Source organism: Pteropus vampyrus, unplaced genomic scaffold (genome assembly GCF_000151845.1).
Source record: "Pteropus vampyrus isolate Shadow unplaced genomic scaffold, Pvam_2.0 Scaffold36, whole genome shotgun sequence".
NCBI classification, from domain to species: Eukaryota; Metazoa; Chordata; class Mammalia; order Chiroptera; family Pteropodidae; genus Pteropus; species Pteropus vampyrus.
The window spans coordinates 2,305,421-2,328,501 of record NW_011888817.1 but is presented as its reverse complement, the minus strand read 5'-3'; the positions used below and the strand labels follow the sequence as shown (position 1 = coordinate 2,328,501).

The 23,081-nt window shown below is 47.0% G+C and overlaps 1 protein-coding gene and 1 non-coding gene across 4 annotated transcripts in view; both read right to left on the bottom strand.

Moving 5' to 3' along the window:
• Window positions 1-2,198: 2,198 nt before the first annotated feature.
• The window catches only part of ZBTB40 (zinc finger and BTB domain containing 40), a 66,483-nt gene continuing 45,600 nt past the window's right edge, over window positions 2,199-23,081 (bottom strand). For 2 of the 3 annotated variants that reach the window (XM_011357541.2, XM_023529399.1), the window contains exons 7-18: window positions 22,197-22,333; window positions 21,612-21,813; window positions 21,119-21,252; window positions 19,390-19,558; window positions 18,606-19,073; window positions 17,623-17,829; window positions 13,757-13,921; window positions 10,710-10,924; window positions 9,446-9,608; window positions 8,656-8,742; window positions 7,283-7,509; window positions 2,199-5,522 (exon numbers count right to left, since the gene is read on the bottom strand). In XM_011357541.2, coding sequence (XP_011355843.1) covers window positions 5,328-5,522; window positions 7,283-7,509; window positions 8,656-8,742; window positions 9,446-9,608; window positions 10,710-10,924; window positions 13,757-13,921; window positions 17,623-17,829; window positions 18,606-19,073; window positions 19,390-19,558; window positions 21,119-21,252; window positions 21,612-21,813; window positions 22,197-22,333 — 2,369 coding nt within the window. In that variant the 3' untranslated portion in view covers window positions 2,199-5,327. The remainder of the gene's footprint in view (window positions 5,523-7,282; window positions 7,510-8,655; window positions 8,743-9,445; window positions 9,609-10,709; window positions 10,925-13,756; window positions 13,922-17,622; window positions 17,830-18,605; window positions 19,074-19,389; window positions 19,559-21,118; window positions 21,253-21,611; window positions 21,814-22,196; window positions 22,334-23,081) is intronic. The other variant, XM_011357543.2, reaches the window with a different exon arrangement.
• Window positions 16,812-16,930, bottom strand: LOC111738282. Its single transcript, XR_002779793.1, has one exon. It is a non-coding gene; the product is annotated as a 5S ribosomal RNA (ribosomal RNA).

Genomic DNA, 23,081 nt, shown 5'->3' with positions numbered 1-23,081 from the left:
TGGGACCGAGAGTCTCTGCTCCAAATCTCTCTGTTGAATTCATTCTGGTCTACGACAGAGGCTCTGCTTTACTGCGGTGCAGCCCAGAGGTAAATATGCCTTGGTGTTGGGCACCCCTGCAGTCCATCCCAGGCCTTCTATCTTAGAATATGTCAAGCATCCTCCTTTCCTGCCCTCCTCTGTCCTCATCAAGTATTTGAAACATCAACAGAGGGAACACCTACACCTGGCTAGGCATTTTACAAATGTTAATTTTCCTCCTATTGATCACTAAGAACAACTCGCCCAAGGTCATGGTCTAGTGGGAGGTGGGCTGGGAAGCTGCTGAGTCCACGTCCTTTCCACTGTGCTGCTTAGCCTGTTTGGGCCAGGCCCTTAGTTGGGCCTGGTAACTGGATCACCAGGGGATCGCTCAGCCCATTGCCTACCTCTGCTCAATGGCTCCTGACTCACAGCAGCCATTCGCCTCTGTGCACGTTCACCTTCATGGCTGGAGTCCAGCCGTATGCTGCAATCACTCCCAGCTGCCTGGGACACTCAGGGTTACTGCTCTAAATACGACAGTTCCAGCTTCTCTCTCCAAAGACACTGCTTAGGCAGAGGGGCATTCCTTCATAAGGCCCCGTGGGTGCTGGACAAGGGTCTATTCAGGTGACCCTAGGACTGTCCCAGGTGAAGTTCACACATGGCCCCCTCACCCTGCCTTCCCCACCCTCAGTGCTGACCTGAGCTTAGAGGGCTGCAGGATGCCACCCCTGCTTGCCAGTGTAAACGCTGGATTCTGACTGCAGAAATTATGTATAGTCTGCGTCTGCCTCTTGTTTCCTTGTTGGCTGCCAGCAACGTGACATTTTCAGCTGTTCACCACAAAAGGTTTCTGCTTATTTTATAGTTATCTGCTCAGCACTTTATGCTTTTAGGGCAGTTGAGATTTAAGAGATAAATGAAAACTGGTGGGTGTTATAGGGATCCCTAAGGATTCAGAGAAATTGGAAGAAGAGAGACACGTAAAGGTGCAGGAATGAACATTCCTCAGTGCCAGAAACTGCAGAGAACAGCTGACCTGTATGTGAAGGACTTAACTAAAATTTCCAACAATTCATTAAAACCAGGCTTTTAATTTGTATACTTCTGTGAAGTAAACATAATAATTTCCCCCATTTACAGATGGGTGTTGGAAGAGGGAGCTCGGAGAGGCTAAGTATCCCACCTGAGGTCACACAGTCAGAATGTGGCATAGCTGGGACGTGCCCAGGTCTGACACCAAAGCCTGTCTCTGCAACACTGCACCGCACTTGCTCCCTGGGAAAGAGGGTTCAGGAAACCAGACTCCCACAGGACAGGAGAGCGCCCCTTACCCCCTCCATGCTACACGGCCTGAAGATACACAATAGCTCCTAGGAAACCAGGCCTATGAGGCCTGTTCAACAGCTGCCCAGAGCCAAAAAGAAAACAGGTCTGTATCATCACAGTCCATTTGAAACTCACACAAAATCATTTTTTTTCAAAGTACATATTTTATTTATATAGAATAGTGCAAGGTGGACACAAATAATGTTTTGTAATCCAATTTATACAGCATCGTGTGCTGGCTAGTTGTCCTGACCACAGGCGGTAGCAGGCGAGGCTGGCCCAGGCAAGGGAAACGATAACCATTTCTGTGATTTGGAAGAGATCTAAATTCGGTTAGCCCAGGGGATACTTTTTTCTCAGCAACATAATCCCCAAAGCACAGACAGCTTCTCTTCGTTACAAGTCGAGTCATAGGTGAGTTTCCTGAGCTTCTGGCCCAAGTCCTACCAGCCCCAGTGTTTTCCATGGCAACAATTACCAATTTGCCTTCACATTCCCTTCAACCCCAAGTCTTCCTCTTACTCCCATTTTCTCTCTCCCTCCTGAGTGTCCCTGGAATACCTGGGAGAAGCTGAGTAGGGCTGGGCCGCTGAATTCTTCCTTTGGGAGGACTGATTAAAACATGCCAGCATTTTTCCTATCACTGCCCAACTTTATAGCCCCAATTTAAAAGAAATATTGCTTGTAAGAACCATTCGACGTAAGGTGAGCAGCTTCTTCCATCCCTTAGTCAATTCATAGACCTTAGGCACGTGAGATTTAAAGGCACATCCCTCCTACCTCATTAATAAGTCATCAGCAACATCACCTGGGGTGAAGGAGAAAGTCTTAGGGCCCACCTCATCTCCTGATTTGGACCATTAGGAGACATTCGCCCCATTCATCCCAGTTGGACTCGATCTCATTTCAGCCTCCAGCCTACCAGAGCTCTTCCCTGGGGGATGAGGGTGATTTGTGTTCTGTGGTCACTGGGAGGGGCGAGTCAGAGACTGGAATCGCCAGGGGAACCCAGAATCCATACTGCAGACTGCAGTATGCGCTGGGCTAGAAGTTTTCCAAACATAAAGCTTCTGAGAGAGAAGAGATGGGCTTTATAAAACAAACGAGACCTTCGTCTCTGGCCCTGTGCTGCCCTGCTGGTCCCAGGTTCTGCTCATGTACTCGGACAGTCCCATCCTCCTATGGCAATGCTTGCTCGTCAATCATCTATTTGCTCTCTTACTTACCTGGGAAGGGCGAGTCCTGTTCCATACGTGACTGCCATCACTCACAAAGAACTAGACTCCAGCGTGGAATCTGCCTGCCATTCCCACCTCACCAGCTGTTTCATGAGCTCTGGGAGCTGAGGTTTGGGGTCTCACTGAACAGAGTTAAGTATTCTGAGAAGCCCAGAGACTCCTCTATATCACCGTAGTGCCCTAGGGTTCAGCCTAGAGGCTACAGGACAGCCGCCATGGCAACGAAGCTAAGAGAACACCACTGCCATACTGAAGCAAGTGATGCGGACTCAGGAGGCCATGATGACAATATCTTCTGTGGCAGCAATTCAGAGGGTCTCTTGGGCAGAAGTGGGAGAAAAGAAAAAAATGGCCAAGTAGAGCTAGAAAAAAATCTTCCTACAATAAAATCCACACTTGGGAGTCTCTAGAGAGTAACACTGTAAGATCATCGCCAATGTAGCAAATTTCAAAGGTCCACTCAGAGGAAAGACTAAATTCAAGATGGACCTTCCCTCATTCCTGACTGGAATGAGCACAGGGTTCACGCCCTATGACGAGTGGGCCATGGGCAAGAGTCTATCCAGCAGCAAGTTCGACTTCCGTTTGCTCTCAGCACAGCAGAGCTGCTAGACTGGTGAGTCTGAAGAAAACGCGTGTCATGTCACAATCTGGGTCCGTCAGAAACCTGAGAGAGGGTTTCTTAGTACTTGAAAGGATCTGAAACTTGGATTTAAAACTTAGAGCTTTCTTTATTCAGAAGACTTTAAAAAGAAAAATCACTTTCCCCTATGGGCCCTCGACAGTTAATTTTTTATTTATTTTGTGTTTTGGCTGTTAGAAGTTTTGATGACACTGCAGTTTCCAGCCACAGCCATGGCTCTTGAGGAGCTACATTCTCATCTGCTGGGCTTGGCCTCAAGGCCCTGTGAGCACAGGCCACTCCACTCTCTTTCGGCAGGTTTCATCTACTGTCGGGGGAGATCCAGCTCCAGTTCACCACTTGCAGATCAAGAGCTCTCCTGGTCTGACAGCTCTCAGGACTGAAAAGCCTTAAGACAGAGAGGCAGCCTTGGCACAAGAAGTGAGGGCTTCGTGTGGAGGCGAAGTCTTAAAGGTTTGAGCACCATCTTCTGGTCAGTTTTTGGCTTCTGAGGCTGACATGCCTTTGAAAACTTCATTTACTTCAGAACAAAGATCCCTGAGCTGACAAGCTCAAGTGATTTGCATATCAAAATGAGGACACACTGGAAGAAGGAGTGGCCACCTGGGTAAGCTGGCTCAAGCTGGAACTCGCTGATTACACAGAGCTGGAGGGCCAGCCAGCAAGCATACCAGCCAGTACTAAGGACCCACCTTCTGCCCTTGTAGCAGTGTGTGGCAATAAAAGTCCAGACCATGACCAAAATCGACCCCCCAATCCTGCCTGTACCTGGGGACGTACTTGGAGAAAAGGGGTGAGCTAGTCTTCTGCCTGCCTATACAGCGTGAGAACCAGTGATCAAACTGGACACTACCTTCCGCAGGGGGTGAAGCCACGCAATGTGGCAGGAAGCCCTGCCAGCATGTAAACGCTGCACTTACCAGGCTTCAAGGAAAGGAAGATAAATGCTAGTCATTCCCTTCAAACGGCAGGAACCTACATCCATCTAATTGCACTTCATAATGGATTCCACAAACCATTAATTATCAGATTATATGTTAGGAATTGAAGATAAAAAAGCTTTGTGAAATTCAGACTCCAAAGGATCACTGACCTGCAGTAGCGGTGGCAGTCTGCAAGAGCTCAGACAGCAGGCCACGCACTGGCCTGGACGACGGTGGCAGGAGACAGAGCCAGGGGCAGTCAGAGCACTACTCCATCTGGCGCGGGTTCCCCAGCTTTATTATATGCTCCGAGGGAGGGGGCAAGGCCTCCTGGTCAGGTAGAAGTTGTGGGCTTTGATGAGGGGAAGAGGATGAGGATAATATGGGAAGCCTGCAGGAACTGGCCTCAGGTATGGAACACCGTTGAGGAGTATCATGGAAAGGCAGAGAGTGTCTTTTTAGCGAGATGGCCACACTGAACACTCCCAGCAGAAACGTTCCAAAGGCTTCGTTTTCAGAAGGGCTGACTGTACTGACGAGGTGGGACTCGGCACGGAAAGGAGGCCTTCGGGCATTAATGCTGCGCTGCTACCTGTCCTACTGCCACCATGGGGGGTGGAGGGGTTGGATGATCGAAGCTGCTGGGAGGATGACAGAAGTGAGGGGAGGGCCAAGTGCGCTCAGGCTGGAGGTCCCTGGATGGTCCGCTGGTGCTTTTCTCTCATTTTTAAATGGCCAGAAGGCAATGGCAGTGTTGCAGGCCCAGTCTGTGGGTCACGGTCCCACTTCTGCCACTCGGCACACTGAGAACTGCCGGCACAGCACACAGTTACCCTGGTCCCCAGCTCCCATCTCGCTGCTCTTTCAGACTTTCTGAAGCTCTCTCTACTTGGAGATGGCCAGTGTCACGGAGGCCACAGCAGCAGGCCTCTGGGGAAGTAGGCCTGCCTGCTATGGAGGGCGGTGGTGTCAGCGTTAACGACACGGACATTGCTGGTTCTGTGAGAACAATGTCGCTTCTTCCGTCTGTTTTCCAAGTGAGACCATTTTGGTTGGTGCAAGACTAAGATGCTCACCACTCAGGGTAGTCTGGGGTGGATGGCAAAGGGTGAGCTGTGGAGCGTTCTCTCTGCTGCAAACGCAGGACCCCTCCACTGGATGGGCAGCCACTCACTTGGCCTCACCACAGATCAGGGTCACGGTGCCATCCAGCAGATCCTCCACGGTCACCGCCACGAGCTCAGAGCTGGTCTGAGATGTCTGTGAATCTGGCAAGGTCACGAACACCTGTGAACCAGCGAGCTGTGTCTCCTCCAAAGTGATCACCTGCTCCGTTGAGGCTGCCGGCTCTGGGGTTTGGATCACCTGAAAGGGAAAGACCGTGAGGCTGCTCTGGGCAGTGTCCACACTTAGCTCCCCAGAATTTACATGGTTTTCATCTCATGCTGTAATGATGGTATTTATGTTTTCACCTGAGGAGAGCAATTACATGTGCCTAATGGGAAGAGGCAAATCTAACACACCAGTGATGCAAAAGAGAAGGCAGGCAAACAATTTAAATAACTCTGTGTGCTAAATTGCTGTAATTTAGCTCAGTATGCCGTCTCAGGGTGCCCGGACTCTATGATTACATCAGCGAGCACTGGCGCAGTTTCTCACACTGGGTTTTCCTGTCTCGAGGACGACACTGCAGAGGTAAGTGCCATGTGAAAGGAATGCTACGGAAGGTGGTTATTCTCACGCACGAACCATGGAAACTGGAATGATTTAGCAGAAGCCTCCCCTTGCCAAAGATGGCATCTCTGGACCTTGATCAGGCTAAGAACTTCCCTGGTGGCTACATGGCCACAGAGCTAATGGCTATAGGAGGAAGAACAGGAAGACGAAATGTGGCTTCTGTCAACTCACTCGTTTGGCTCACCAGGGCGGCAAGGCAGGCACCTCCTTCTCTCCTTCACAGGCCATACACACTTGTCATATCTGCATCATCCGTTAAAGATGACCTTCATATCTCAGTGAGTAAATCTACCCAGTTCCTGCCTGAACCTCTAAGTTGATGCTTCTGACCTGTGGATATCAGGGCAGCTTGATGTCCCCGATATTTTCAAACCAGAGAGCCCGCAGAGGGCACAGGCACCCTGGCTCTTGAGAACCGGCCAGGAATAGGGAGAAGAACACTAGATGTGCGCAGGCAGCAGTGGGGAAGCCAAGCTCAGCCACGTCTCCGCGCTGCCGGGAGTAAAGAGACCAACTGTGATGTTCCGTCAAAAATCATCGAGGAGAGTAGTTTCCAAAGCACGTTTTCTTTCTTTTAGCAATGGAATCTTTTTCCCCGCAAAGAACAAGAATCTGAATATATGAAAAAGCTCAAAGCAGAGCCACTTTGCTTGATATGGCAGCAAGAGTATCGCCCAGAAGCCCACCCGCCTGACTTGCCCTCTGCTCCCCACAAGGCTGGAGAACGTGGTTTATAAAGGGCTGCTCCAGGAGGCTGGACAGGGGGACACACAATCAGTCTGGAGTTCCTCTCCAGTCCGCTCACAAATCACTGCCAATCAACAGAAGGGCGCTGCTTTTCCTTCTTCGCCCACTCTCTCTGCAGAGGACAGGAAGAGCAGTAAAGAGGACAAGAGACACAAGGCTGGAACAAGCTTAGCCTTGAAGCATCAGGAGAACCGGCTTTCCATCCCAGTAAAGGCAAGAGGCCCGACATGTCTACACGTGTCCTGTGCCCAGCCTGGAGGAGCAATTCAAGTGTTTCAAATGAAAGTGTCCTCAACAAAAGGCCGTCCACCCTTCTCTGAGCTTTCCCGTAACTCTCACAGGAGGTGGGGAAGTGTGTGAACTGGGAGGAGAAGCCAAGGTCATTCAGCTTTTGGAAATTCTTGTTCTAAGCTCCCATTACCCAGGGACCATCTCGCATGTGGCCACCAGGACACTAGTCTTTCCTGTTCTGCGTGGTAAGTGGTCCAGAGAGACTCTTACAGGTCCTCCTGCTGATAAAAGCATTGCTGACAAGCCCTCTGAGAGCTGCAGAGGAAAAGGCTGGGGTAGTGACAGCTGCGTTTAGAAAAGCCTTAGGAAGCCCGTGACAGCCCCCTCGTGTCTGGTGGCCCCTAAGTCACCTGCACCATCTGCGAAGATGCTGCTTGGGTTTCAGTGCCTGTCACCTTTGGGTGTTCGGCTTCCAAGTGGCCCTCCAGCTGGGCCTGGGAGGTGAAGAGCTCCCCGCAGAGCTCACAGGGGAAGGTGCTCTCCGACTGCTTGAAGTGCTCCGTGGTGACGTGGTGCTGCAGTGCTCCAGGGAAGCGGAAAGTGGCCGCGCAGTACAGGCACCTGAATGGCTGTGACCCTGGAGGAGAGACAGAAGGGATGGGCTGTGGGGGGACGACAGAGAGAAGCAAGAGCAGGGAGTGGGAACAGGAAGGAGCAACGAAGATTGGGGCCCAAAGGCCTAAAGGCAGATCCAGGTTCTGGGGGACCCAGGCTTCCCTGAAGCCATGGCTTCAGGAGCACTGGATTCAGGCTACATCTGCCTCTGCTGAAGCCTGGTATTCATTCGACTGTAGATAATGATGCTGATGACACTGCATTTTCATCAGTTCTAAGAAGTACATTTTAAAGTCTCTGAAATGGATTCAACGACATCTTACGACTGCTGCGGCCATTTGGGGATAATCGTCAATGACCGTGCACGTGTGAGCACCGACACCTGGTGGAGTCCTGCAGCATCGAGGCCTGCAGAACGTGTCCATGGCGTGGAAGGAAACGCCTAAGACGGGAGCAGTGCACACCATTAATGGACAGAGACCCAAAGGTTTAGGAGAGACGAGACGAGGCGTGGATGTTCGGAACGTTTGGACATTCCCCAAACAGGAATTAAAAGTGGACTAGTTTCATATGGTGCTTGAGACTAAAACCAGTGGCCTCGCTATGTGCTCCATCACCCGTGCTCTTGATGGCAGAGGACAACACCATGTAGGACAACACGCATGTCGACAATCTAAATCGAAAGCTGCTCTGAGAAGCTGGATTCTTACCTTAATATTTATTTCTTCTGTATTCCTTTTAATGTATGTGCACAGGAGTGCATAAAAAGCTGTGTCAAATTAAGTCCAAAGCAGCACTTAGAATAACCTATAAATTCTAAGTGATAAGAAAGCATAGTTTAATTGGCAGTAATTTTTCTTTCTTAATGGTTCATTAAAGGCTGTATTTTATAACTGGCATTTTAGACTTGATGAAATACAGCAGCAGCAGTGATAATCGTGGGTAATGCTTAGGGATGCTTACTGATGCCAGGTGCTAAGTGTTTTCTGTTTACTAGCATATTCAATTCTCAGTTACCCGATGAGGTAGGAGCTGCAATTGTCCCCATTTCATAGATGAGGACACTGAGGCACAAGTTACTTAGCCTGGGTTGTTGCGGGGCTGTGAGTGGTGGAGAGGAGATTCACACTGGGCAGTGCAGCTCAACAGCATCTCTGCGGGCACTGACCTGAATGCTGGCACTTGATGTGAACCTGCAGCAAAGCTGGTGTGGGGAAGAGCTCCTTACACTGGTCACATTCATGGAACTTCATATCTGCAAACCACATGAGGAAAGGACAAAAACATGGCTAAGTCTGGAGAATAACAGGGCTGGGGTGGGAGTGATGGCTAACACTCAGAAAAGCATCTACCGACTGCCAGGAACCTTACCCCATTGATATATTAGTACAACCTAGTGGTAAAGACCCCAGATCTGGATCCAGACTACCTGGATGCAAACAGGGTCGTGGTGAGAATTAAATGACAAACACATGTGGAGTATAGAGTATAGCGCCTTGAAACCGGGAACTGCTTCATAATTGCTGGCTATTGTGATTATCCCCAAGTCTATCTGCAAGGTATGTATTAATAATGACCATTGTGAAGAGAAAACAGACTCAGAAAAGAGAAGTCACTTGCCAAGGTCATGCAGCTGATGAGTGCTGGAATCAGAATTTGCACCCAGGCCTATCTGCTACCAAAACTGCTACCTTTCCCATGACTCACTCAGGGGCTGGTAGGAGCTTACACTGCCCTAGGTCTCTGAGTTTCAGAACCACTGCCACTCAAGCTATTGTTCCGGATGGACCAGCGTGGCATCCTTCAGGTGTGCTGGGGCAGAACAAAAGTAATTGCCACAGCACACCACACTCCAGCACTGGAAATCAGGATTTGGGGATAGAACCCAGGATGCTGTGTCATCAAGCCACTACCACTCATCAGCTCACCCTCCCTTGTCTACGGCATCCCAACTTCACCTGCGTGCTCCGCTTTGATGTGCTTCTTATGTTCAATGGTATTGGAAAAGGTTTTGTCACAGGAGTTGCATTGGAGTGACGAGAACTTTGAAGATCGATGGTTCTGAGCAGCAAACACATCAGGATGGTGGGTTCGATTGTGGTACCACAAACCAGACAATTGCTGCAAGGAATTTGGTAAGTGTTAGGTCATAGAATGTTCCAACAAGCTGATGTGAGGGAGGCTAGTGTCTGTGGGAATAAGATACCTGGTGTCTCCTGAGAGGCTGCTAACAAGCAGGGCTCAGCAGAGAAACTCGCTCCTCACAACAAGCCTGTGAGGGAGGAGTTAGAATCTTCCCAGTAAGATAGAAGCTGAGACATAAAGGTTAGATGACATGCCCAGGGTCACACGATTAGTAAACAGTAGGACCAGGATTCAAATCCTGACCTTCCAACTGACTGGAGCATCTGTTTTTCACCACCGAGCTGTATCAACCTCACTGCTTCCCCGAGGCCCAGGGGTGCGGCAGAGAAACATGAGGAACCGAGGTGCACACTGTCCCTATTCCATAAGCAAGGGTCCCCCTCCTTCCTGGGTTCAGAGAAGCATCGGGATACTCTCCCGACAATTCTATGGTTTCCTAGAGACCAAGCCCAGGTCTCAGTTCTGTAACAGTAATCTTACAACACAAGTTTTGGCACAAAGTTAATTCTCAATTTTTGTTGAACTGAAATTAACTGCTGGCTCCTCCTCTATACCCAAATCTACAGATGCCAGCAAAGACCATTCTTTTCTCCGTGGTCTTAGAGTTTCTCACAGATGTGATTTTTTTTTTTTAGTTCTATATGCAGTTTCACTTTAAATACATTTCAAATTCTAAGGTAAAAAAGCAGAGCCCTTCTCTGGGAGTCAAAATAAAAAATAAAAAAAATTGTACTAAACAAGATAATTTCAGGCAGTGTTACACATCCTATTGTTATTCTCATGTCCTTTGACACATGGGGTCAGTAGGTTCTAAGGAAGGTAAGCACCCAAGGGGGCCAGCAGCATCAGTTCAGAGGTGTGAGAACTCTGATCCAATTAAGCTCCCCCACTGCCTGACTGGCCAGGGCACCCGGAGAATCTGAATTATTACAAGCTGCATTCTTCACGAGAACTGGCCAAATCATCATATCCTGGAGACAAGATGTGCTCCGCAAGACACAAAATGGGAATCAAGGAAGACCAAAGGGAGAGTGGGTCAGGGACAGGGAAAGGGCTCCCAGGGGAAGCTGAGGTCACCTGGTAGGCCTTGTTGCAGATCCCGCAGCTGAAGGGCTTGCCTCCAACGTGGGTCACCATGTGCCGCTCCAGCATGGAAGGGGCGCTGAAGATCTTCCCGCACGTGGGGCAGGGGTGGTACTCCTTGGAGTGCACCTCGTGGATGTGCTTGCGGTGATCCTGCAGTGTGGGGAAGCTCATCCGGCATTTCTTGCAGTCATAGGGATCTTCTATGTCTGGTTCCATGAGGGACATCCATGAGAGGAAGGGGTGGAGGGAAAAAAAAACAGCACAGGCAGCAGTCAGTGAGGTGTGGGCTGTTGTGTGCAGCTCCATATACAAGATTCTATTTAGAGGTCATATAAGGTCACAGACTTCAAAGACCAGAAGTCAGTGCAGCGATCACCTGACTACCCCCTGCCTTCATCCTAGGAGGTGGGACTCCTCCGAGGCTTCTAAATTAATCACCTCGGCAGTGTCAAATAGTTCACCTCAATTCCGCATTTTACATCTACACGTTAAATTCCATTTTACTTTCCAGGGTGTATCACTCTTGCTCTTCCCTTGCTTGCAGTGGGCATTTTGTTTTCCAATTCTCTATAGAGATTTCCAACACATTCCCCAGAGTACCACTACTTCTTTTGTTGTCAGTCATACTAATGACAGGAGGAATGCCTCCCTGCATCCCACTTTAGATTCAATAATAAAAATACTTTCATAGGTAATGTTTAAAGAGTGCCATACAACAGGCACCTTCTAAGTGCCTCATATTTATTAACCCACTTAGTCCTTCCAATAGTCCTATGAATAGGTTCTACTACCAGTCCTATTTTATAGATGAGGAAAATCAAGGCTGGTGGCGTGCCCAACAGCACAAGCAGGAAATGGCTGAAGTAGGTCACAATCCCAGCTTTCACTCCCAAGGCCATTCTCTGAGCTACATGCTTAATTGGATGAGCCGATTCTTCAGTGGGATCTCAAAAATAAGAACTAGCACTGATGAAGAATATATTTGCCATCCCTATGGCAGGGAACTTCAGTCTTTCTGAAAACAACAGAAAGCAAAATGTTTTAATAATAAAACCCTTTGCCCACAAGAAAGGTACAGCCCATGAGCCAATCTTATATGTGCAGTGATTCAGATTAATTCAGGAATTCTGACATGCAGCAGTACTCGATATCATTAACTAGTTTCCCTGTGGACATGAGCTCTTAAAATCTTGGTTTTTACACTGTCTTTTCAGACACTTTGAAGTAGTTCTCCATAAGCAGTGATGGGCTCCTATGAAACAGGTAAGGAAGTCAGAGAGGGACCTGGATGCTGGGCCTGCTGTCAACGATATACCCTAAGGCAGTGGTTCCCGACCTTTTTGGCACCAGGACTGGTGCTCCTAGGAGAATCTAATGCCTGATGATCTGAGGTGGAGCTGAGGCGGTGATGTTAGCTCTAGGGAGCAGCTGCAAATACAGATGAAGCTCTGCTCCCTTGCAAGCTGTTCACCTCCTGCTGTGTGGCCTGGTTCCTAACAGGCCACGGACCAGTACAGGTCCACGGCCTGGGGAATGGGGACCCCTGCTCTAAGTCATGGCAAAATTTTTCGGGTCCTCTCCATTGTGAAAACTGATGTCTTCCCATTCCTGACTTCTATATAAAGCTACTGGGAAAAGGAGACTAAAGCAGAATGTCATTTAAAAGAGTCGAGAGGATATCAAAATGGTGGCACTGGATCCAAGCCGATCTCACTCATCCGGAAGTCTACTGCAACGGAAGTTTTTTGGACAATCTTGTAAACTCCTTGCAGGGTGGAGAGGGTGGCACTTTATATTCTTTCTGCATTGCCCAGTGTCCAGCCATGTGCTAGGCACACAGGAGCACTGGCAAAGTCCTTTGCCAGCTGGCTGGTGGGAAATTTGAATGCGCTGACATGAAGCGCAGGCACTGCCTTTGCCAAAACGTAGAAACTGGTGTATGGGGAACAGGCGTGGGGAGAGGAGGAAGGAAGAAGGGTGTGCATGGTGCATGGCATGCAAGAAAGACAGGGTTTGATGCTGGAAAATGACACCCGAAGGGGTTGTTCTTGTCACACTTTCTGGCATTTATTGAGCATTTTTTTGTGTGTCAGATATGGAGCTTCATGCTTTACATGTGATAGCTCACTTCATGTTCACAACGATCCAAGGTGCTGGCGTGATTATTTCCTTTAAGTTTACAGAAGAGGCCTAAGAGGCTTAGGGTAGGTAAAGGAATTTGTTTAAGGTCTCAAGGAAGTAAATGGCAAGGTCAAGACGCAAATCCGGGCCTGTGTGATTTCAGAGTCCAAGCTCTTAACCCCCTGCTGTGCTGTGCTGATTACACTCCTGCTGCAGCAACAGCAGCTGCTGAAAATGTGAGGTGGCCAGCCAAGTGTCACATGGCCAGCTCCTGATGATGTCCTGGGGAATCACGAAGTTCCTCTTCCTTCCTGTGCGTGTGTGTTCAGTAGAAGTGTATTTTTGTCTGTATCAGTTCTAGTAGAAGGGGAGAAAGATGGGGGCAGACCCCATTAACTGAGTGAATACAATGACATTTGTAAGAGAATCTTGGCAGAAGGCTTTTAAGGGAGCGTGACCAGGGACCACTTACGATGGATTAACTCAGAGAGTGTCCAGGTGGCTCCTCTGGGAGAAGGCGGGTATGACCATAAGATAGAGCGGGGAAGGAGGGCACGAGTAGAAAACAGAAGCTCAATAGACTAATGAGAATATTCTGGAGCTCAGCGAGCCTGTCTGTTACAGAGGCTCTTTCCTTCAAACATAATTTGCCTCTGTCAGCCAAACAGGGCCAGGTGAGCTAAAGAGGAAGACAAAATAGTAGTCTGGACAGAGAAACAGGCATCGTACAATGACATGTTGAAATGGGATTTCTCTTGAAATAGAAATGAGGGACTTTAGGTTTAGCAGAACCGTGAGGGGAAGGCGGTGAATGGGGCCCAGCTCTGGTGAAGTGACAATTTGGTTGTGATTGTTACAAGTCTTCTCAGGGCCAGGCCTGGTGCTGAGTGCCCGACATCCAAAACCTCAGTACATACTGTGAAAGGTGTGCAGGTGGATGGAGAGGCCATTGGCTTGTCGGAAGCCCTTGCCACAGTCCCTGCAGACATATGGCTTGTCCCCGGTATGGGTCCTCACATGGCGGGACAGCTCGATGGACTGGGCAAACACAGCATCACAGTACTGGCATGCATACATTTTTCCTGGAAATATACATGAGTTTATTAGAGCCAGCACTAAACATTTATGGCACTCCTAAAGAAAATCACACTCTAAGGCCTGGAAATACAATTTGCAACATAACAGTAAAACATCAGGCAATTTGTAATACACTGAGTGAGAGATGTGAGCCATCCTATCAGACGATACCTCACAAACACAGCTGATTAAACAGACAGGGTGTCAGTGTGGTCTCCCTACCCTGAGCAATAAGGACAGAGTTCTTATCACGCAAGATTACCCATCTGTTAACCAGGACACCACAAGAATGGAAGAGCTCATTCCACTCCCAGGAAACAGAGATACCCTTGTGCCCAGAAACACCCCAGTCTGGAGCCCTGGAAACATACTCATTCAGTGCAGAACTGCAACTGCACATAAAGGCGAGAGACATGGATTAGAGAAAAACGAAAGCCTTCCCCCAGTGACTCTCTACAGTTATTACGAACCACTTGGCTTCTCTATTTTCTCATTCACATGATGAGAATATAATGACCAGACTGACAGAGACTGCTAGAAAATATGGTAAAGGGCAAGTCTGGGAAACTGGCACTTGTAAAAAACGCTACACCAACTGTACCTCCAAGCTCCCTTATGGACCAAAAGAAAAGCAGGGAAATCAGTGAGGCGAGGGCCCAGACCTCCCACGTCCTACGGCCTACTTAAACTACGGCAGTCAACCTCATTTTCGTTTTTACATATTTGGCTTTGAAATAAGATTCTGTTAGAAAAAAAGGGCTTCTTAAGTCAAGAGTTAATGTTATCGAGAAGCCCCAGACTTAGTCCCTGGCCCTCTTCTGAATCTTCGCTTTCTAGATGATCTTATCTCAGAGCCTTGTATCCCATCTGCACACTACAAGTACCCACATTTATGTCTCCAGCTCCCAGCTTTCCCCAGAACTCCAGACTTCTATATCCAACTGCCTATTACTCTCCTTCTCTACCTGGAGGTCCAATAGGCATCTTAAATTTATCATATCCAAAACAGAGCTCCAGATTCTCTACCTATCCTCTTGCTCCAATTTTCCCCACTTCGGGCAGCATCGTTCACCCAGTTGCTCACGCCAAAAACTCCACAGCCATCCTTAATTCTCTCCTCCCTCACATCCCTCATCCAGAACCCATCAGCAGTCCTGTTACTTCCACTTTCAACAATATAGACCCGAACATAACCATTTTTCACACCCCGCCCAGCACAACTCTAGTTGACAGTTCTGTCAACCTCTACACTAGACTACTTGCAATGCCTCCTGTCTCTCTGTTTACACTATAGTCTTGCCTTATTACCTATAATCCATTGTCCGGAGTGGACAGAATTAACTTTAAAAAATGTAAATCAGATCCTATCACTCCTTGGCTCAAATCTTTCCTATAGCTTCCTGTGGTAGCCAGAATAATGGCCCCAAAGATGTCCATATCACATCCCCTGAAACGTGTGAATATTGTTATCTTACGTGGCAAAGGGACTTTGTAGATGAGATTAAGCTAAGGATGCTGAGATGAGAAAGAAGAGTCAAAAGAGGAGGCGTGATGACAGATGCAGAGGCAGGAGTGGAGCCGCTGTGGGCCAAGGAGCACGGGCAACCTCTACGAGTTGGGAAAGGCAAGGGATGAGCCTCCAGAAGGCGCACACACTGCCAAAACTGGTTTTCGCCTCGTAAGACCCATTTTGGACTTTTAACTTCCAAAGCACTAAGATAATATATTGTGTTGTTTTAAGCTACTATTTATGGTAATTTTTTACAGCAGCCATAGAAACTAGCACAGTTCACGTAACAATCGAAGTCCCACTTTGGCTTATAAGACTCTGCAAGATGTGGCCTTTGGTGTCCTCTGTGACTTCATCTCTCAAAACCCTTCCCTCATTTATCCTGCTTTGGCCTCTTTTATTTTTTTCTGGTCTCTCAAACAGCTCAGGTTCATCCTGCACTTAGGGTGCTTTCCTCTTAGAGCTTCCTCTGGTCCCATCTCCCACTTCTTCAGGTTTCTACTCAAATCTCATCTCTCAGAGACCTTCTCTGATATAAAATAGTGCCCCACCCCCAACCCTGTCATTCTCTTGCTGGTTACCCTGCTTTAGTTTTCTTTATAGCAAGAGCACAATCTGAGTTTATATTCCACATTCATTATTTTAGGGTCTATTGTACCCGTTGGGACTAAGCTCCATGAGAGCAGGGCGTGTATAGTTACACTATCCTCAGTGCCTAGGATAGGGCTTGAGAAACTCATTTAATCAGTAATGTTTACTGAAGGCCTACTATTGCTAAGTACTCTTCTGAGTTCCACAGATGGAAAAAAAAAAAGACAAACAGCTCTACTCTCATGAAGCTTGCATTCCAATGGGGGGCGGGGGACTACCAAATAATAGGTAGATAATATATCATGATAACCACTATGGAGGAAACTGAGGCAGGGGACTGGGACTGGGTGGCTGAGATTTTATACAGGGTGGTCAGGAGAGGACTCGTGCAGGAGAGGGAGTGTGAGCACACTTCAAGAGGTGAGGAAGTGAAGCACGGAGGGGTCTGAAGGGAAAGCATTCCGAGCAGAGGGGAGGGCGAGGACACGGGTCCCGTGGCAGGGAACTGCAAGTCTGAGGCCTCGCCAGGAGGCTGCAGTGGGTAGAGCAGAGCGGCTGAGGGGCGGGAAGTCAGAGATGGTCAGAGACCATCAGGGGACTCAATCACGAGGAACTTGATCACGAGGGTCTGCTAAGGCCTTCAGTTTTACAGGTGACAAGCCTTTGTAGGGTTTTGAGCAGAGAAGCGACAGGATATAGTTTCTTTTTCTTTTTTTGGCGAGACAACCCTTGATTGACCTCACAGGTTGCAAGGACCTTGTCAGCTTACAATCCCTTATTTTTTTACTTTTTTATGCCTATAGCACCTGTTCTTCCTAGGTGGTCTCCCATCCAAGTACTAACCAGGCCCAACCCTGCTTAGCTTCCAAGATCAGACGGGATTGGGCTTGTTCAGGGTGGCATTGCCGTAGACTATAGTTTAGTTTCAAAAGGATCACTTGAGTCTGTGTATTGAGAACACTGTTCAGAGAAAGGGTGAGGGAAGGAAGCCAGTTAGGAGGCAACAAAAACATCCAGGTGAGGTGATGATGGCATTATTACCTACACATAAATGCTCCAAACTATACACAGAATCCTCGGAGCAGTTTTCCCTGACAAGGCTCCTTCCCTCCCCGGACTAGAAACCCCTACTTCATTCTTCCCAACTCCCTGGTCTTATTCCACATTACACCACTGATGATGCCACACTGTCACTGTGTCTACACCAGACACTCGAGACCATCAGCGCTGTGAACACGGGAATTCCAGCTTAGTCTCTCGGCACCTGCCACTGCCCAATCCACAGCAGGTGCTCAACCAAGGTGCTTCTCATGCTTAAACTCCACCTCAAAGTCCAAGGAATTCCTGGCTTTATGTAAATTCTATAACTATAAGGTCGTAACACTATGTTACTCAAGTCTCTCTTCAGAAATTCTCACCATAGCATTTTACATGCCTGTGCACAAGCGTATTGCTAGTCATCTGTGTGCCTAGAGACCTTATTACATTCTGTTTTGTTTTTAATCCTCTTGAGATACATATACCATGACTGATTCCAAGTGGGGTTTTAGGCAGCTCATGCGGTTAAAGTCTGCAGGAGAAATGAAGAAATTCCCCATGCCTTACCTTCTGAGTGCTTCTTCTTGGTGTGGTAAGCCAGGGCGGAGGCCTGGGTGAAGGTCATGAGGCAGTGCTTGCACATGAACGGGCGGTCCCCAGTGTGAAGGCGAAGGTGGTTCTTCAGGGTAGAATTGGCTGCAAACTTTGCCCCACACTCTTCACAGGAGAAAGGCTTCTCGTCAAAGTGCTCAGTCAGTTTGTGGTACTGCATGCCTAGGGAAGCCATGCCAGGGACCAGAGAGATACTCGTAATCAGTGTCATGGAGCCAGCATGAGGATACATCACATAGCACTGTCTCAGTCCAGGCCTCAAGAGGAAGCACAGTATGAACCACAGGACGCTGGGCTATGCTCGCTCTGACTTCACATAGCTGCTCATCTCATACCCATGCTGCCCATCTGCCCCAAAAGTCTCCTCGGTCCCACTCATGGTTTAATTAGGTATGAAGTATCTGGGGTTTACCTTTCCCATCCATTCTCTCTCTCTCTTAAATAGGACCTAGTCACCCCAAAAGGGTAAAACAAAACTCAACTTTTATGTTTCGTTAGGGTTATCCAACATCTGGGGCAAGAGAAAATAATTCTGACTCTGCATCCCATGGCCTCCATACTCTTGTTCATTATCAAGAAACAGATGATGCATGGAGGCCTAAGAGTCAGTTATTAAGGAGCTGGTTATCGTTATGAATGCTAACGGCCACGATTCACTGAGTACTAACTCTACTGTAGGCACTGTACGAGGTGTTCAGCTCTATTATCTTAAATCTCTATAATCTGAAAAAGTAGATGGTTAACAGATGAGAAATTAAAGTTCAAAGAGCTGATCCCAAAGCTCATGCTCTTCTCCAAACATTACCCTGCCTCTGTAGGAAATGGCTCTAATTTCTAAACCATCCACGGCTCTTACTGCAAAAAACTAGAGGCCAGGCCTGGAATCCAAATTACAATATCCAGAATTATCCTCGACTACTTTGCCTTCTTGAAAGTACCTGAGGCATGAGCAAATTCTCTTCCACAGAGATCACATGTCACTGGAAGCCTCTTTTTCTTCTTCTTGGGGACCTCAGGCTCTCCACCTGCACCATGGGCCTCCAGCTGATGTTTCTCCAGCTCTTTCTTAGAATCCTTGGTCTCGTTACACTCCTTACACTGCACCTGTTTGCTCCTGGCCACCCGGCAGCGCTTCATGTGCACCTTTAGGCGGCAGTAGAAATGGAAGCTTTTGTCACAGGCCTTACAGATGAAGCTCTTCTTGGCAGAGTCTGGGGAGGCAGAAGCATCCTTCTCTTGTTGTTCTGGCAAGGAACTAGGCTCTCCTTGATCTTTCTGTTTTCCAGACTGGCAGTCTTCCTCAGCGGGCTCAGCTGCCTTTTCATCTGCTTTGTTGTTGGCTTCAAGGTGAAATTTATTACTTACCTTCCATCTTTCCTTCTCTCCATTTTCCTGAGTAAGAAAACCTGCAGAGGAGAGAAATCTCATGGCTCTGGGAATTCTCTCTGTGTCTACTTTGCTTTCTAACTTTTCTTCTTAAGAGGAGAATGTAGACTACTTGAGACCCTCATAAAATTCTGAAGCATTATCACTACCATCTTTACTTTCTGATTTACATAAAGAGCATCATTTTATGTCTATGTTTGTGACTATTCTAAGTACTGAAAGCATATAAAATAAATAAGGTAGCAATAAATTAACTCAAATGACCTGCTGCCTCTTCTCTCCAACAAGGAAACCACCTGGGGGCCCGAGAGGCCCCCACCTCATCCCTTTTCTCACCAGCGAATGCTAGCTCTTGCATGACAGGCTGCAGGCCTGGGAAAGATCTGTGGATGCCGCACAGGAGGTGACATATCTCCACAGCCGAGATGGCTTTTTCCTTGGCTCTGCTCAGCATTGCTCTCAGGAGTACTTGAGGGCTGGCTGTTTCACAGGAAATGCTCAAAATCTAAATGAACACCAAGAGAGAAAGGTTTGTGGTTAATATCAGATTTTCTATATGGTTCACAATTTTTAAAAAAAGCTAACTTCAGGAAGGCATTGCTCCATATCCATAACAAGTTTACATTTCTTGTGATAAATGTAGTGGAGAGCCCTCTTTCCCAAAGAACAGGGAAAGTAACAGAATAAAGAAAAAGGAGGCACATGTGAAGATGAATGTGCAAGGAAGCATTAAGCATTTTTTATGAGAAATATCTTCTCAGAAACCAAAGAACTTTTCTACATCTTAATATTAAAAGCTTGGAAAACTGTAGGATTTGGTTGTTGATGTTTTTGTCTTGAAGATCAAAATAATTTTTCATAATATATAATTGTCTCAATGTCTGGAAGTAATTCTGCATGATCACCGGCTTCACATTTTTGATACTTAGATGTACCCTTTAAACACCATTTTCTTTCATAAAGAAACTCAGCTTTTTAAAGAAGGTTCAAATAGGGGCTTTAAAGAGGCCAAGAATATTATTTCAAAGCCGTCCTCTTTTAGAATGTTAAAGCTATCAGCAGAAAGAGTCAGAACACTGAGAAAATAAAGCTAAACCATCCACAGATGGCCAAATGGAATTTTCATTTTGGAAGACATTTTATTTCTGCTCTTTTCAAGTCTATCTAAATAAACCTGATGTCCCTGGAGGCAGGCATGAGACTAATTAATGAGGCTAAAACCGATCAATTGCAGAAGCCCCATCTCTGAAGTATGTGGCATGCTGGAGAGAGTCTAGCAGATGAATCCTTCCTCTGAAGCCCACAGAAATGAGTGCCATCTTCTTCCCATCTGAGAGTCAGACTAAGGTGGGGCTTTCACCTGTGTGAACAGTTAGAAACCAGCCCTCTGCACATCTTCCACACCTCCTTGGATCAAAAGGCACTAAAGGTGAATCTGTAGTTTAATTTTATGTTCCTTTATAATTCTTTCCTACTCAAGCTGCACATGCTCCTGGACTGGACATCCATTAATTCTCTCCCAGTCTCCACCTGGTTTTTCTGGGATGCTGGCCACACTGTGAGAAGCCTTACAGAAAATGAGTTGGCACTATTTGCTACCCCATATGGGCAAAAGCTTTGTTCTATGTTTATCTTGGCTCTTTCTAAAAGCCAGAATGGAGCATGTAATAAGACCATTTTTCTTTCCTTCCTCTATAAGTAATTGCTTCTTAAAACATGTTAGAGAACAGTATCATGGCTCCTTTTGAGTTTACCAAGGTTTTAGACAAGTGGAATAAATCTAGGTGTGAGTCGCATGAACTTGCGTTCAAATACTGGCTTCATCTCTGACCAGTTGGAGCATCCTAGACCCTTTGGAGCCTCAGTTCCCTTAGCTGTAAAATGTGGAAGACATCATCTGCCACTTAGCCTTGGGAAGATTAAAAGAGCAAAAGTATTGTGAACTGCAGAGGGCTCAGCACACAGCAGGAGTTGGTTCTTCCCTTAGGACTGAGGCAGTTCCAGGCACCAACTTTGTCAAACTCTCTAAAATAAAGTGTTGTTTTTTTTTTTATTCCCACCATACCTCTTTCACAGTCTCTGTTAGGTGCTCTTCCTCTGAGGTAAAGCCCTTGACTTCAAGCCTGTGTTGGATGGCCTCTAGGATCAATTTGTGATGCCTCAGCATGGTTTCTAAGGCAGCACTTTCTGGGGCAGTCACTGAAAGAAAGGGAGATTGAAAATTCAGTAGTAAAACGACGAGCACCATTTTTTCCCTTCACCTTTTCTCAACTTGACTCTTCATAATGAGAATATACTTCACCTATCTCCTACCTGGCGTTGGGATTGAGGAAAATGGCAAAAAGCACTGCATCCAGAGTATAATTACTGGTATAAGCTTAGAATACTTACTACATATTTTATTTAAAAAGGTTTATCCTCTTGAACAAAATTGCCAGTCCTTACTTGCAATGGTAGGGTTGTGGAAGACTACCATCAGAGAGTTCTTTCTGTTTTCTGGGAAGCCTGACAATAATCTCTAGTGGGAGCAAAGCTATGACAGAGGCCGGGTCACCTACCTGCCTGGAAGAAAGCGTCGGCACCAGGCTCCCTTCGTATTTCCTCCAAGAGCAGGTTCAACGGGCAGTTCTTTGTCTCCTGAGCCACCAGCAGCAGTTGCCAAATGGCGGTTGCAGAGAGAGTCTGCTTTTCTAAAACTGCTGACAGCAAAGAACTGAAACCACCCGAACCAGAGTCACGTTTCACAAGCTTCTCCATGACCTTCAAGATGCAGCACAAACACATAAGGGACTTTCTAGCCGCCTGCACAGAGCTGTAAGTCTGAGTACTGGGTTACAGGGAACGTATTTCTGCAGAGGAGTTTTTCAACATCCTACACCTCTCTCAACCTGAGAGATTTCTATATACAACAAAGTTCTATACTCCTTCTTTTGAATGCCTTTCCTTATTAATGCAGAAATTACAACTATCCTACTTGCCATAAAAACTGAATCATCTTCTTTTTTTTCTACTAATCCCTTAGCAGTTCTCAACATGGCTGTATGTATATATTTATATAAAATATATATATTTATATATATACACACATCATTTTTCCTACTACCTCATTTGACCCTCTCCCTCCCTTTTTTTCTCCCTCTTACCTCTCTTTCTCCAGGGGCTAACCTCTTCATATTTGGGATCATTTTCAGTAACATCTGGTTGTCTGTGAAAATCTCAGAGAGGTTTTCGTGATACCGTCTCAATAGCTCAGTCCCATAATTCTCAGGGCTTGCTTGGACTGTAAGGATAATGGCAAAAACAATAATGTTCACTGGAACGAAACCTCCTTAAGGGCTTCTCCTACAGAAGACCAGGGGAGTTACAAGTGAGAGAGGAAGAGAGATCAGCCAAGAGCTCTGTCTCCGCTGGAGAGTACGTTCAGCTCCTGGCTTGGGGCCTCATACACATGAGTATGATCTCTTTCGGTCGACACTTAATTGCTCGGTGCTTCAGGGTCACAAAACCACTAAGCCTTTCAAAGTTAGCGTCCGGTGGTAGAAGCTAGCGATTACTCAACGGGAGAGTAATTAGAAGGCTGCACTTGTAAGAGATTCAGATGTACAGATTCAAGGGGTGTTAGTCATCAAGCCTGAGGTAAAGGAACCATGTGGTGGTCCAAAATGCAGGCAGGCATGAGTCATGAGTCAAGACTGTGGCAGTGAAGGTGACCCACTGTTCTTCTGTTTATATGCCCTTTGAGCCAATCTGCAAGGTACTCTCTTTTAAGAGGTCGTATTTATTTGAAAGAAAGAAAAAATCAACACCATCAGGCGTTTCCCTTAGCTTTGCAGTTATTTTAAAATGTATTCTCCTTTGGAACAGTAAGTGTACTGCTGGGAATCTAACCTTAAGAAATGATCTGAAGGCAAAAAATAAATAAATAAATAAATCTACGTACCAAGGTATCTGTCACTGTATAACTTGTGGTAATGATGATGATGATGAAGATAATAACAGTATTTACTGAGTGCCTATGATGTGCTAGG